The sequence below is a fragment of the Colletes gigas genome, unplaced genomic scaffold, assembly GCF_013123115.1.
Source record: "Colletes gigas isolate AHSC1104 unplaced genomic scaffold, ASM1312311v1 Colletes_gigas_Sc00010, whole genome shotgun sequence".
NCBI classification, from domain to species: Eukaryota; Metazoa; Arthropoda; class Insecta; order Hymenoptera; family Colletidae; genus Colletes; species Colletes gigas.
Genome location: NW_025106639.1, coordinates 5,548,694 through 5,562,437, shown reverse-complemented (window position 1 = coordinate 5,562,437; position 13,744 = coordinate 5,548,694). Strand labels below are relative to the sequence as shown.

General features: G+C 46.2%; 1 protein-coding gene across 1 annotated transcript in view; it reads left to right on the top strand.

Moving 5' to 3' along the window:
• The window catches only part of LOC122398039 (Down syndrome cell adhesion molecule-like protein Dscam2), a 178,718-nt gene that overhangs the window by 122,772 nt on the left and 42,202 nt on the right, over nucleotides 1–13,744 (top strand). The window contains exons 8-10 of the mRNA XM_043397639.1: nucleotides 152–448; nucleotides 1,630–1,740; nucleotides 2,156–2,314. Of these exons, the coding sequence (XP_043253574.1) occupies nucleotides 152–448; nucleotides 1,630–1,740; nucleotides 2,156–2,314 (567 nt within the window). The remainder of the gene's footprint in view (nucleotides 1–151; nucleotides 449–1,629; nucleotides 1,741–2,155; nucleotides 2,315–13,744) is intronic.

Genomic DNA, 13,744 nt, shown 5'->3' with positions numbered 1-13,744 from the left:
TAAAATGCAGGGAAGACTCGAAATAAATTTTTTCCCTCGAAAAAGTTCTTTTTTCTTCGATGGAAAGGAGATTTGTGACGTGAGAAAGGGTTCGCAAAGGTATTTGGCCGTTTGGAGGTACGCTTAATCCGTTGGTAATGTCTGTTAACAGAGATCGCGCCGCAGCTGGTGTACAGGTTCATCGAACAGACGATGCAAACCGGCCCGTCGGTTTCCCTGAAATGCAGCGCCGCGGGTAATCCCACGCCGCAAATTTCCTGGCTGCTGGATGGATTTCCGCTTCCGCAAAACGACAGGCTGCTGATTGGCCAGTACGTGACTGTGTACGGGGACGTGATATCGCACGTCAACATCTCGTCGGTGAAGTCCGAAGACGGGGGCGAGTACGAGTGCATCGCCAGTAGCCGCGCGGGGGAGGCGAGCCACTCGGCGAGGCTCAATATTTACGGTGAGTCCTGAAAACCCGGAGAAAGAGACAGGGGGAGATTGTTAAGGAGAAGAATCGTCGGTCGGTGTCGATTGAAATTGACTGGAAACTCGGGGGAATATTACGTTTCTCCCGGAATCGATCGCCCGAGAAAATCCGCTTGATGGGATCCTTTTGTCATTAACGCAGCTCGCTTCTGTGGCCCGACGGGGGGAGGGGAGGGGGGGTGGGCTTCGTTTCTGTTAATTAAAAACCACCCCTTCTGTTTTATCGGCGATTTTACCGGCTGCTATCGTTTCACGGTGGGCTGTAACATAGTTACGTGGCAATTTTGGGGACGAATCGCCGATTTCGGAGAGTCTCGCGTGGAAAATGACAATTTTCGTAACCTAGATTAGAATCTCTAACAGTATAGATAGTTACGTTTTACGAACTACGTAAATCTGTAATTTTACTAAAGTGATAAATTTTCACCCTCTCTTCGAGTCGTGGAATGTGTATTTTTGAGAAATTTGGAAATTGCGAGCCGTATTACGATCTGCCCCTGTTACTTTTAGCCCCGAGTCTCCCCTGTAGAACTCCATTTATCGGAACTAATGTCGTCACGGTATCTGGTTTACCGAACATGTTGCTGAGCTCCTGTTAGGTATACGAGCCAATAAACAGCAGTAGAAGGGATAATCCGTAGACTCTTATTATCCGAACCGCCTTGTCCCCCTCTCACCTGACAGGTTCGGATAAATGGAGTTGTACTGTACTTCGATACTCTGGGTCTCGAAAATTGATCAGTCTATCGAATTCCGCTAGATTAAATTGGCAATCCCATTTAAATAATCTGTGTCGAGCTTCGAATGCTCAGAATACATTGATCCAAAGAAGTTCGTGGTCCTAATTTTATCTATTTCCATTGAGCTATTCCACGAACTACTCTCGATCTTCATCAAGCCTCTACAACTCCTCTACTGTTTACACTAAAGTATAAGATATATAACAGACGGATCAAAGTCGAAACATCGAGGAAACTCCATCGAGAACTTCGTCTCTCGTTCTGTCGCGAAAAGGGAAGTGGTGAAACAATGGAATCGAGGCAAAGGGCGGACCGCCTTTGGCGTCGGCCATAAAAGCACGAAAAAGCTCTAATTCGATCCCCGCAGAAAGGTTAAATTACTCCGAATACACGTTTTATTGCTTGTCAAACGCAGGCCTGCCATACGTCAGACCCATGTCCACGGTATCGGCGGTCGCTGGGAAACAGTTCCACATCAAATGTCCGGTCGCCGGGTATCCCATTGAATCGATAATTTGGGAGAAAGGTGAGTAAACGTGTTTTGTTTTCGTTAAACGCTCGGCTCATTTACATGGAGTAATGAAAGTCGGGTACGCGCGCGTCCGCGCGGTTTCAATTAGCGGCAGTGGCGCGCGTGCCGATTCCATTCCTGGGAAACGTCGAATCCATCAGCAAGCATATTTTCTCTGGAATTTTGCATACAGGGTGTCCCACTCAACTCGAGTGTCTGAATATCGTAGGAGGGAAACGTTTGGCTCGAGACGACAAACTCCGTGAAAGTAGAATTTAAGGAAATAGGAAAACATCGATGGCTCGTAGCGCGAACATCGAACGTCCGGTTTTAGAATTTCTGGAAAAATTACTTCTGGAATGTAAGATGGTGCTCGAGTTAAATGGGACATCGTTGCACGGGCTCGTCACGTGTTTGTTATTGTTACCAGATGGGGTGAGGCTGCCCACCAACATGAGACAAAGAGTCGCGAACGGTAGTCTGTTGATCGACACCGTGCAACGGGCGGCCGATCAGGGCACGTACACGTGCACTGCCAGGAACAAGCATAACTTCACTTCGCAACGATCGGTCGAAGTGCGGGTCCTAGGTGAGTAAGCGGAAGAACAAATACTCCTCGATACAGATTTTTTTCAGACTTTTCAGGGAGATTCGCCGAGTCGTTTGGACTCTGTCGCTCGAATATCGTCAATTTCGGGAACTCGACTCTTGTTCTTGCTTGCCAAACTGTGTCTGGTTAAACCGCAAATATCGTGCCTCGCGAAGATAATTTCACAGCAACGTTAATGTCGGTCGTATATACTTCACGTGGCAGTCAACGCGTCGAAAGAGTTCTGGAAACCGGTCTCCGGAACGCTGTGCAGGTGTCGTAGCAGTCTGGATATTTCATCAACGTCAGCATGACTGCGGAAGAAGGCGCGTGGTGACAAATGGGGAGGATATTGCGCGTTCCGTAACACAGTGATTTGATGTTTTGCCAAAAATTGTTGTTCATCCACCGTCACCGTTAAAATGCAACGTAATAATTTATAGCCGCTGAACTCGTCCGCTCGGAGTCACGTTCTCGCCAGCGGACAGTGCATAATTAAGGACTTCGAAGCATCCTTTAAAAAATGATCGGCAAACGTACGACGTTCTATTAAAGATAAAACGAAGTTGACAGTTTTCGCGTCCGATCGTAGAATATGTAGATCCTCCGTCTATAATTTCGGGCGAACCAAACTATCCGTAGCGACGCGTTAACGCGTGAGCCGTGATCGTGTTGGGGCAAATTAGCGTATCTCTGGCACGTTCGGTTCAGAGACTTTCCCAGGCACAGGTTGCAAGCAAAATTCGAGTTTCCCCGAGAGGCGAGAGTAATCGTCTCGAAACAGCGCCGCGCGTGATCGTTCGGAACATTAAAGAACGATCAACAACGGCGCTGACGAACCTGAAGTTACATCATCCCCCACTTTGACACCGTCCACCCTCTATCCTCTCCGTAATTTTCCGTCTCAGCATTCGCGTATTAATTACAATTCGTGTGTGCACAATGTCCCGGCGTGTTTGACACGTGCCGCCAAATTCACCTGCACACAAAATGTTTCTATATCAGGTTCACGGAGCGAATTCCGTGTACTCCATTGTTTATCACTGGGCGGGATTAGCCGATGCGGGGCAGCATTGCTTCGCGTTTCCGGTTCATCGTTCCGAGCGCCGGTTTTCGGAACAACAATGCCCACAGTTTATCGTTTATCCCCGGAAAATCAACCAACGTCTTCCGGTTGGATCAAGTTCCTTCTTTGGACTGTACTTTGGACATGTCCAACTCAGTTTCCGTCAATAATTGACTGTTCGATAGCAGACAATAGAAGCAATTGCGACGACAATATTTTATAGCAGAATAATTTTCAGGAAAATAAACAAAATAACACTGCCCTATTCTGTCGAAATTGGATATACAATATTTATAAATACCGATATGTAGAAACCATTTATACTCGTCGATCTGAAATCATTTTTAGATTATTATTACACGCGAATTTGCAAAACATATCAATAAACCGTGCGTCATAAATATAAAATCTCAGTCTCGTGTGTACATTTTAAATAAATACATCCCTTGCTTGCAGTTCGATTTTCCTCGCGTCGTATATTATGGAACCGTTAATGCACCGAGTAAATAATATAAAGGTTAACCCGATCGCGTAATATAATGGATCCTGTGTTTGACACGTCCGATGTACTTCTGCCGTTATTTTCTTTTCATACTTTTTCCCCCCAAAGTAACGGTTGGTGGAAGATGAATCCGTAGAGTGCGCCGCGAAACGTATTCCGATTCCGTGCAAATATTCGTCGCGCAGTTCGCGCTGTTTAATCGACGCTGCCTCGCGAAGAAAACCCCGGGAGATCCAGGTCTGTGATTCTAAAGCTGGGGAAGTGCGACGGAACTTCTAAAAATTCGGGAACTTGCCGTAAGTTGCCTCAAAGAATCCTGCGCCGGGCGTTCCAGTGGGGTAGGAATATCGTTCGCGCGAATTCTAACCGTCTGTCGCGAAAATCGCGCCCGACCCTCGACTTTGGACGATTTTACGCGTCGACTGCCATAAGGATCTCGCCAGAAAATGTCATTGTGCTGTCATTTTCGCTCCGATGATTTATCTACTCCGCGATATCCATGATAAAATTCCTTTTAAATATTTGCCAGGTCAACTGTACGAAATTGTTTGTCCCGTTGAACGAAGTTTCTTCTATTTGGGACTGTTGGAATATCGCTGACAGGCATTTGTCATTATGTGCAATGACGTTTCACGAAAATTGACCAAGTACCGACGATCGTCGAAGTTTAATAATTCTATAATATAGAAAGGTGCATATCCAATAGTCCCAGCCACTTTGGAAACACTGTTCTAAATGCTATTTCAAATAACACGTTATTCCATGGTTACTTCGTTTTCGTTATTATTTTACGGAATAACTCTAACGATTATCTTACAAATACAATCGTCCAAAAAACGAGGCGTTATAAAAATAAATGTTATTCTACGTTTTTCACTTGTTTTGTCACGAGAAAATATCCGGTCGCGTCTCGTTTCCGTGTTTCGACCAAAACTGACCGAGATTCGGATCCTTAGGGCGGCGGACGCGTTAGAGGTACCATCAAAGTATCCGATGACGATCGAAATCGTTCCTTGGTCCCTGTGTTTCGCGAACGAAACAACGGGTACGCGATGCAACAAAGGGAATCGAATTTGACGAGACAACGGCTGGACGATCGATGATCGGAAGGAATCGGGAATCACCGCAAGGCTAATTAATCCACCGGGAGCCAATTACTCGCTCTCGTCGTTTCTATTTACCCGTGCCGCGGCGTGACCGCGTTCTAATGGTAATTAGCTCGAGCGAGCTGGCATCCGCCTTATTCCTACGCCACTGGGATCCGCTTCGCGTCCCGGAGCAAAGGAGGAGACAATCAAAGGGTCCAGCGCACGATGCGACGGTTCCCTGAAAATGCAATCATCCGCGGTGCGGAGTTCGACGCTCGTTCGGAGACCTCTGGACACGATCGAAAAAGTTTGCCCGCCCGTTCCGTGGAAAGGAATTTCTTAACCACGGCGCTGTGTTGTCGCGGTGCAACTGCGTTACGGATGTGTACGTGTGCGTGTATATGCGTCTATCTGTCTCTTCTCTCCTTCGCTCTGTATTTCTCTGTGTGCGTCACCTGGATATCCGTGCGTTTGACAACACTCGCGTACGTAAACCCACGCACCAGAGCACAGCACTTCACTGCATCGCTCAAGCATTTGTCCTTGCACGCGCTCGCCTAAACTGCTCTGTATATTATATTCCGTGCGTGTACTTTTGTACATAAAAATTCACGGCCGATACCGCCGTACGTGGACACGGGACAAAGTGCACGGGCCGTTCGAGACGGAAAAAGAGGGCTGATCGCGTCCTGCGTCGACCGGAAACTCCGCCGCACCGCGCCTCGGACGAGATAGAAACATTTATTGGCTCATTGCTTAGTCGAACGGTATTCTGTCGAGTTTTAATAACTTATATAAGTTGCAAAATTCAATCGCGAGTCACGAATTTAAAAGTTCGACCTCCGGAGTTCAATATGCATTCGATTGAAAAGACTGATGCCTTTCACGTGCCCGATTCTACTATCTCGTCCGTCGTTGACACTTTTGTTCGCTGGCGACGGAGATTGATGACCATTTAAACATCGCAGCTGCACTGTGGCAGAGTTCCCGTTGTCGCGCGACGCGTATCAGAGTTCGAACCGAACGATCGCGGGTATTTTCTCAAGAAAAGCCATTCGCGATTCGTCGCGTTTCTTCGAATGAAACTGGAATTTTAAAAATTAACCAAGGTCTAGAATAAGTATTATTCCCTTTCAACGATTGCTAGTTGTCGCAGCACAGTAGTTTTGTATTTTCAGCATTTTCGCTACTTTTCCGCTTCGGTGAATTTCCGTGCTTTCTTGATTTTAACGATCCCGTTTACGGAATCGAGTTCCATCGACGCGAGTACTCGATCGAGCGTTCCGTCGCGTTTAAAGACGAGCGCCCCGTGCATTTGGAGAACGTGTGCACGCACTTGTACATAAACACACTGTTGTCGAAGCATCGATATTCTATCGCGTGACACTGTCGCCGTTTCTTTGGCGCGCTGTGCACTTCACTCGAGACCCGTGCACCCTCTCCACGAAACTGTTGCAAACGCGATTTCATCGGCAATTTTCGTAATTGAAGGGTGAAAAGCGAACGTCGAGTACGCCTGCCGTGCGCGCGACCGAATTATGCCGGCTCGAAAGCAATCAATCCAAGTGCTGTCGATTGATTGTTTTCCCTTTCGCGGGAAAACTCTCGCGGAAGTTTCGCGGCCGCGTTTATCGCCGCGATCCGGGGGCCTTTCCAATCCTCGCGCCAGAAACTCGTCTATCGACTCTAAAAACGTAATGGTTCTCGAAAAAGTACGGAATTGCCTCGGCGAACGAGTCAACCCTTCGCTGCATAACGTTACGCGTCACTCTATTCAATTGACATAACTTTACATTTCTCAATTGAATCGCTGGTTTCTAACACAAATAACTAAAATTATTTTAATCTGGAGTAATGTCTCAGCAATCACCAATAAATTGCAAACAAAAGTGTATTTACTCTCTTTATTAAACAACGCGACGCGAAGCGTGTTGTGAACACTTTCGGGATCGGAATGAAATTGACGCGCGCTCGTCGACGAGTAAACCGAAAACCAATTCGACGAAAAATTGTACACTGGCCGTACCGCAGGGTTAAATATCAATCGGCGCTTGTTCACGCAACATCGGTTTATCGCTGAACGAATCAAGGGGAAAAAGTGCATTACGGAAGTTACGATCGTTGCGGGCCGCGTGCGTTCAGCGATATTAAAAGAACTCCGGATAGATGAAAACGTGGAAACGAGTGTAAAGCGCGCGGAACGGGCACAATTACGAACGAAGCGTGTTCGAAAATTGTCTCGACTCGTTATATGTTTGTCGAACTTGGTTCGCCGAGTGCTCTTCGATCAGCCGTTTCTCCGATCGAGTGCTCAATCGAACGGCATAATTACGCGTATCTTTTTCTTTTTTTACATTCGCGAAACACGTTTTCGCCCTTCGATAAATTGTCGATAGAATTTTTGTCCGAGGGTGGAGTTCTTTGGACCGTTTTATAAACTAAACTGAGCTAAACGCTTTGCGTTTAACTACTGGAATATTGCTCAATTTGTTGGTCATTGACAACAGCGCGTGACATCTAATTATAAAATCTTAATCAGTCCAATTTTGGCATTTAGTACCTTCCGATGCTCGTATTCTACAATTGCAAAATGATCGCATTCGACGCAAACAGAGGTTAATTGCCGCAGAATGAGCGTTTATTTGGTGCCATTCGGAGCACAAACAATCAGTTAGATGGTCATACTTTGGCTGATAATGTCTATAGATTTAGTTCAGTTAACTAACTTGGCAAACGAAGACCATAATGTCAACGATTCTGCGTTGTAACTTCAAATATCGAGCAGTCGTGGTAGCTTTCTTTATTAATCCATTTCCCAAGCGTGTTTCCCACTATCGATCCAGCAGTATATTAGTTTTTCACAATTATTCGTATCCGACTGATCTTGTTAATATTTGTTTCATTGTTCCTCGCCTTCCAATAAATTTGATTTCGCCAGGATAAAAATGCAACTGGCACACGTCAAAACTGAATCTATTCGTTGAAGATATTTCAACGCGACGTATTTTCACGATAAAAATATTATTTTAATTTCTCCTATCTACGACGTCCGTTCTGTCTCAAACTATTTACTAACGCGTTACGATGCATTTACAAGTTATCGCACAAAACAGCAGGTTTGTTGCCTTTACGACCAACATTTACTCTCAAGCCTTTGTTACCGTCAAATTGTTAAATAACGAAAGAGCTCCGGAGAAACGGTACACGAGAAAGGATAATAGGTCTAATAACGCCCGCAGAATAATCAGCTTTGCTCCGGGCGTTCCGTTTTGCGGTCCAAAGAGCGGCGAACACCTCCGAGCAAAATTCGGCGTCCGCGCGCAAACGATAAAACGTACTTTTTCGCGTGGCGAACGAAACGCGGCGCGTCGAGTGAGGTTTGCAGCGCGAGGCTGTGTCTCTGAAGCTGTCCGTTTGTATAGTGAACCGCAACAAAACGATATCCTTTGTGCGCCGCGCATTAGGACACTCCGTACGGCTGGTCGGAACGTTTCAACGAAATACTCCGCGGCGTTGCGTGCCCGCAAACGGCAAGAAAATATTCTTCGTGGCTCGGCCGACCCCTCCTCGAAGCAGTCGGTGTGTTCTCGGGGTTTTAATTTAGTCGCTCGCGGTCGTGGAAATTTAATTAACGCGGCTGTAATTACAAGCGGCACAATATGAACGGCCTTTGACCCGGCGCGCGCTTTCATTTAGCAAAAGGGCTCCGTTCGACGTATCGGGACCGTCGGAAAATTTGACGAGGGCTGCATTTTCGGCCGCGCGGAGTGTTCTACGAACTCGCTTTTTCTCTCGACCGGTGCTGCCTGGATTCTCGCGACCTCGGCTTTTGGATTAGCAATTTTAAACGTCCGACTCAGCGACGGGCCCGACACGATGTATAGAGATTGTAATAATTCGATATCACGGTACTTGATCGGGAATATTGAAGCTACATTTTTGTTACTTAATATTTATACATCGACGCTGATAAAAAAAATAAAAATGGGATAGTTGACCATAAAAACTAAGAAAGAATCTAATTTATATGGAACGGTCAGTGCACCTAAGTGGATACAATTTCAAGCACTGATTTCATGCCAGTTTTGGTTTCTGAATTTCGATATATTTACAATGCTGTCGACGTAAACTCGATTCGTACGATATTGGTATCGATCAGTATCAATCGTGAAAGTATCGATATCCAACATTGATACCCAAGCATATAATCGACGGGTACCGATATTTCCGTGCGAATGTCGAAACTATCTCACCGAAAATGATACTTTGCCGTTCGACATCGATACTATCGATACGGTCCCGTCGCAAACAACCTCTCGAAATAACGATCTCCGAAATAATCATCGAGCGTCCGGCAGCACCGGTGGACGATTACGACCGTCCGTTCGACGTGCGTGCTCTCCTCCGGTCTTCGCCATCCTCTGGTACCCCCTGCCCCCCTCAAAAAAACGAATCTCTTTTACACCGAAACACGACCACCCTCCCGGCCCAACCCTGCTTACTAAACGCGATTCTCTTTAGCGATTCTGAACCGCTTTGACTGGGAATGCCACCTTTTGTCTTTGTATTGTTCTTTCAGTGCCACCTAAAATCACGCCTTTCAGTTTTGCTCGCGATTTAAACGTAGGGGACCGTACTAGCGTACAGTGCGTGGTCGCGACTGGCGATCTGCCACTGACGTTCACGTGGCTCAAAGATAACGTCCCGATAGAGACGATCAGGACGTCGCAGGATGCTCCGTCGTCCAGCCATAGCCGCGTTCAGGCCCCGGCCGGTCCTGGAGACGCGATTAAGGGGCCCAAGCGGGGCCCCAAGGCCGACGGCCAGGCCGAACAGTCCCCGAGAAAGGCCATTACCGTCCGACAATATGACGCTTTTACCAGCGCCCTGAGCATTAGCACGATCGCACCCGCGCACAATGGCACGTACACCTGTCGCGTGGCCAATGGCGCTGCCACCGTCGCTCATTCTGCACTCCTTCACGTCAACGGTAAACGCACACCGTTGGTGTACTTCTTCGATCGCGGCACGCGCCGACAGAGGTGTCTCGTTACCGGTACCGATCGTCGCCGCCATCTTCGATCGCGCGTCTCTGCACGCGCGACGCTAAACGCGCCAAACGGCACCGTTCGAACGGAAGTCGCATCGCGCGTGCAAGAACGTGGCCTTAAACGGGTATTTTTTTCATTTCGTGGTCTTTCTTCCCGTTGGATTGCATCGTTCTAGTTATCTGCATGCCTCGACACGTTTAAAAACGGCTAAAACGACGCGACCTTACGCGTCTGGACGTATTTGCATGCATCGAAACGTCTGGAGACAAGTAAAATGGCACCATGCCTCGCCAGGTTCTTCATTTTTGATCCTTTCTTTCACGCGTGCATGTATTTAACGCGTCTAAAGATGTCATGGACGTCACATTGCGCGTATCGTTAATTTCAGGCCCCTTTTGCCGTCGAGTTGCATCGAAGTATCCGGAAATGGCACCGCGCGTATCGACGGACGTCACGTTGCGCGCGTAAGAACGTGACCTTACGCGGGATTTTAATTTCGGGCCGCTTCTTCAGTCGCGTTGCATCAATCTAGACGTGTCTGCATGCATCGACGCGTCGAGAGATCGTGAATTGCATCATTTGTTGCACGCACGTTCGCCGTTGAATACGTCGCGACGAGACTCGTGACGTTTCCGAGTACCGTTTCAGCGCATTAATCGGGGGGCTCGAGCGTCTCGTTATTACGAATCGCGTGTTTTCGAATCCTACGAATTGTTCGAGTCACGGACTTAATCTTGGACGTCTGGAAAATATTCGATTTCTTTTGATATTTCGATGCTTCGAGAGTTCAAATATTTGACGAATATAATTCGAGTCCTATTGATTTCTTTCAAAATAATAAAAGAAAATTGTATGACCCAGTAACCTAGAAATAATTATATTTGTTAACGAGATAAAAGTAATGTGAAATAATGGAGAAACGTGTGCATGAATGTTCGAGAGCTCATACGTGGGTATAATTAATTCCTGATCAGATATGAACATTCTTAACGTGCTTGGCAAAGCCGCGATGCATACTAAACGCAGCACGTTCGTTGGAACAAAAGAATCTTAATAGAGGGGTTTCGGGTGATGCTCAATATGCAATGCACCTCGAAACTTAAATTAGATAGAACTTGAGATACACATTTGCATATTACCGTAACAAGAAAAATTGAAATAGAGACCGCAAACGAATGTAAAGGAACGTAATAATAATAATTATTCGTAGCATTCGATTACTTTAAAAATATTCAAGCCTTCGGTGGTTATTCAATTAAATTACATGTTCTCTAACTCGCTTAATAAAGTAAAATTTCACATTGACATTATTATTCATATAAAAAACTTTGCGTTTCATTATTCAGTAGTCGAAAATGTGAAATATCTCATTCTTTCACGATATCAGATTTAAACGCGAGAATAACCATCGAAAGACACGCGTTATTAATTTTTCGCTCGAGCATATCGCGCTTGATCTTTGTACGTTTTTATAGTCCCGGTCCTACTCGTGATTCACGATACGTAATACAGACAGATCGACGATTTTCCAGCCCGATAGATTATACTCTCGCGTTGGAAAGTAACTGATCGATCGGTTGGTAAGGAAACGGCGGTACGCGGTCGTTCTAACCAGCGGCGAGCACGATCGATCAATCAACGCGCCTCCAGGCCGGCGCAACGCGCGCCGACGATCAATTTTCCATCGCCTATGCGGGCGAGACGAACTCCTTTTTTCGTCACCCGTGCAGTCTTTCCCGCGGAGATGCCCGCCGGCGCATCGATCGACGCCGATGTATCAATTAACGGGACGCGTTCGATCGTTCCTCGTCGTCCACCACCTCTGTCGTCGTTCGCGATTCGAGTTTCTTATGCACCGAGTACACTGATGATCGTCGCGGATGATCTCGGACCCCGTGGTACGAAGTCATTCGACGCGACCTGTTTCTGCTACATGCTAGTCCAAAATGCACGCCCCGCGGCACGTTCGACGTTCAACGAGCAAAGAACCTCGTCTCGGGATCGCGTAATTTTGTGTTTTTTTCGTTTCTCGATCGCGAAACGTGCCAAACGGCGCCGCGACGCGGCTTATCGGATTACAATTTCGATCGCCGAAATCGTAACGTCGAAACGTGTCGCGTATTTTCAATCTCTTACTTCCGATTTTGATCATCCCCCCGTTACTCTGTCTTTACACACTCTGTGATCCTGCACGCTGTTTCTCTTTGCACGCCTAATTGCACGCTTCGATCAGATTTACCATGTGGACACTCTTGACACGTATATCTTTATATGTGTATCTATGCAGGCTGCCCCGCTCGAAACGGACCATCCGATTGTCTTCTTCGCGCAAGTATAATCAAATTAGAGGAAATAGTTTTTTATTGAATTCGCCCGTAATATATTTAAGTTTTTAGACCCGGGAATACATTTTGCCATAGAAATTGAACAAAATGGAGCGACAAATTGACTAATTGTATCTCTTGTCAGACATAATAGTTTTTTAATGAACTTTTAACTTCTTTCGTGTTAGTTAAACGTGTCTACCTTTCCGTAAGACACCTTGGGTAAATTTTATTCGATTAACCAAAGTAATTACCGTGAATGACGCAAAATGAGAAGTAATATAGAAAGTGATTTTAGTTCGGAAGACTTTTAATGAAAATAAGAGCAGTTCTATTTATAGTAAAAAGAAAAGTGAAACAATTTCTCGTATCGTCGCGGCCGCAGAGGACAATTAGATGGTCTGCTTCGAGCGTGACGCCCTGAACTCTCTATATGTATATGTAAGGTATATATAATCTTTTGCCAGTGTTTCATACTCTCGTTTGTGCGAACGTCAATTTTGTTTCTAGTGTGTATCGAACTAAGTCGACCAAGTATGTTCCGTAGATCGTATTTATCTGTGACATCGAAGCGTTTCGTTGAAAATTCTGCTCGGAGAGAGAGTTTTCGATTGGTTTCTTCCTCTGCCTCTCTCTGTTTCTCTCTTGGGACGCGGCGCTGGGAGCGTTCTCTCTTCCGCGCCGACGTTTCGAATCGTCCGCCGCAAAATTAAACCGGGATCCCGCGTCAGATTAGGATTTTTCGTTTAATTTTGCGCCGCGGAGCCGCGGGACGCCACCGGCTCGATGTCACAGCGTGAGACCGTTTCCACGTAAAGTTTTACCGTTTCGTAACTGGTTTTAAATCTTCGCACACACCCGTGTATTATGCATCGTTCAGCATCAACGTATGCGAGAGTACACGTAATGTCATTCATTTCTTTTTTTTTTTATATATTTTTTTTTCCTTCATTGATTGAGTATCATCACACAGTTTGTCCATACTAATTTTGCAACGACGGATCGCCGTGGACGACGCTCACGCGATCCGCTAGTAGGAGTCGTGTTCTTTTTGTCCCGTTTCGAATGAATTCACCATCACCTTTGTTGCTCTCGATATACGGAGCGGCGGGAAAGTCCCTCGGCAGTTTCCTTATTCGCAATCAAACGCTCGATATTTGATCGCGCGGCACGTTTCAATCGGGAAACTATTCCATTCCGGGGAGATCGAATCCTTCGTATTATTACGTTAACGTTCGAGAAATTTTTTCCAACGCAGGACGGTCAGATTCGCAAGAAATTCCGATACAGCCATTTTAAATCAAAATCGTTGTATATGTGTCACGATCAAAGCTCGAACTTGGATCACCGAATATAGGAATCAGCTTGAAAAATTAAAATTAAAGCTTGAAATTCTCCC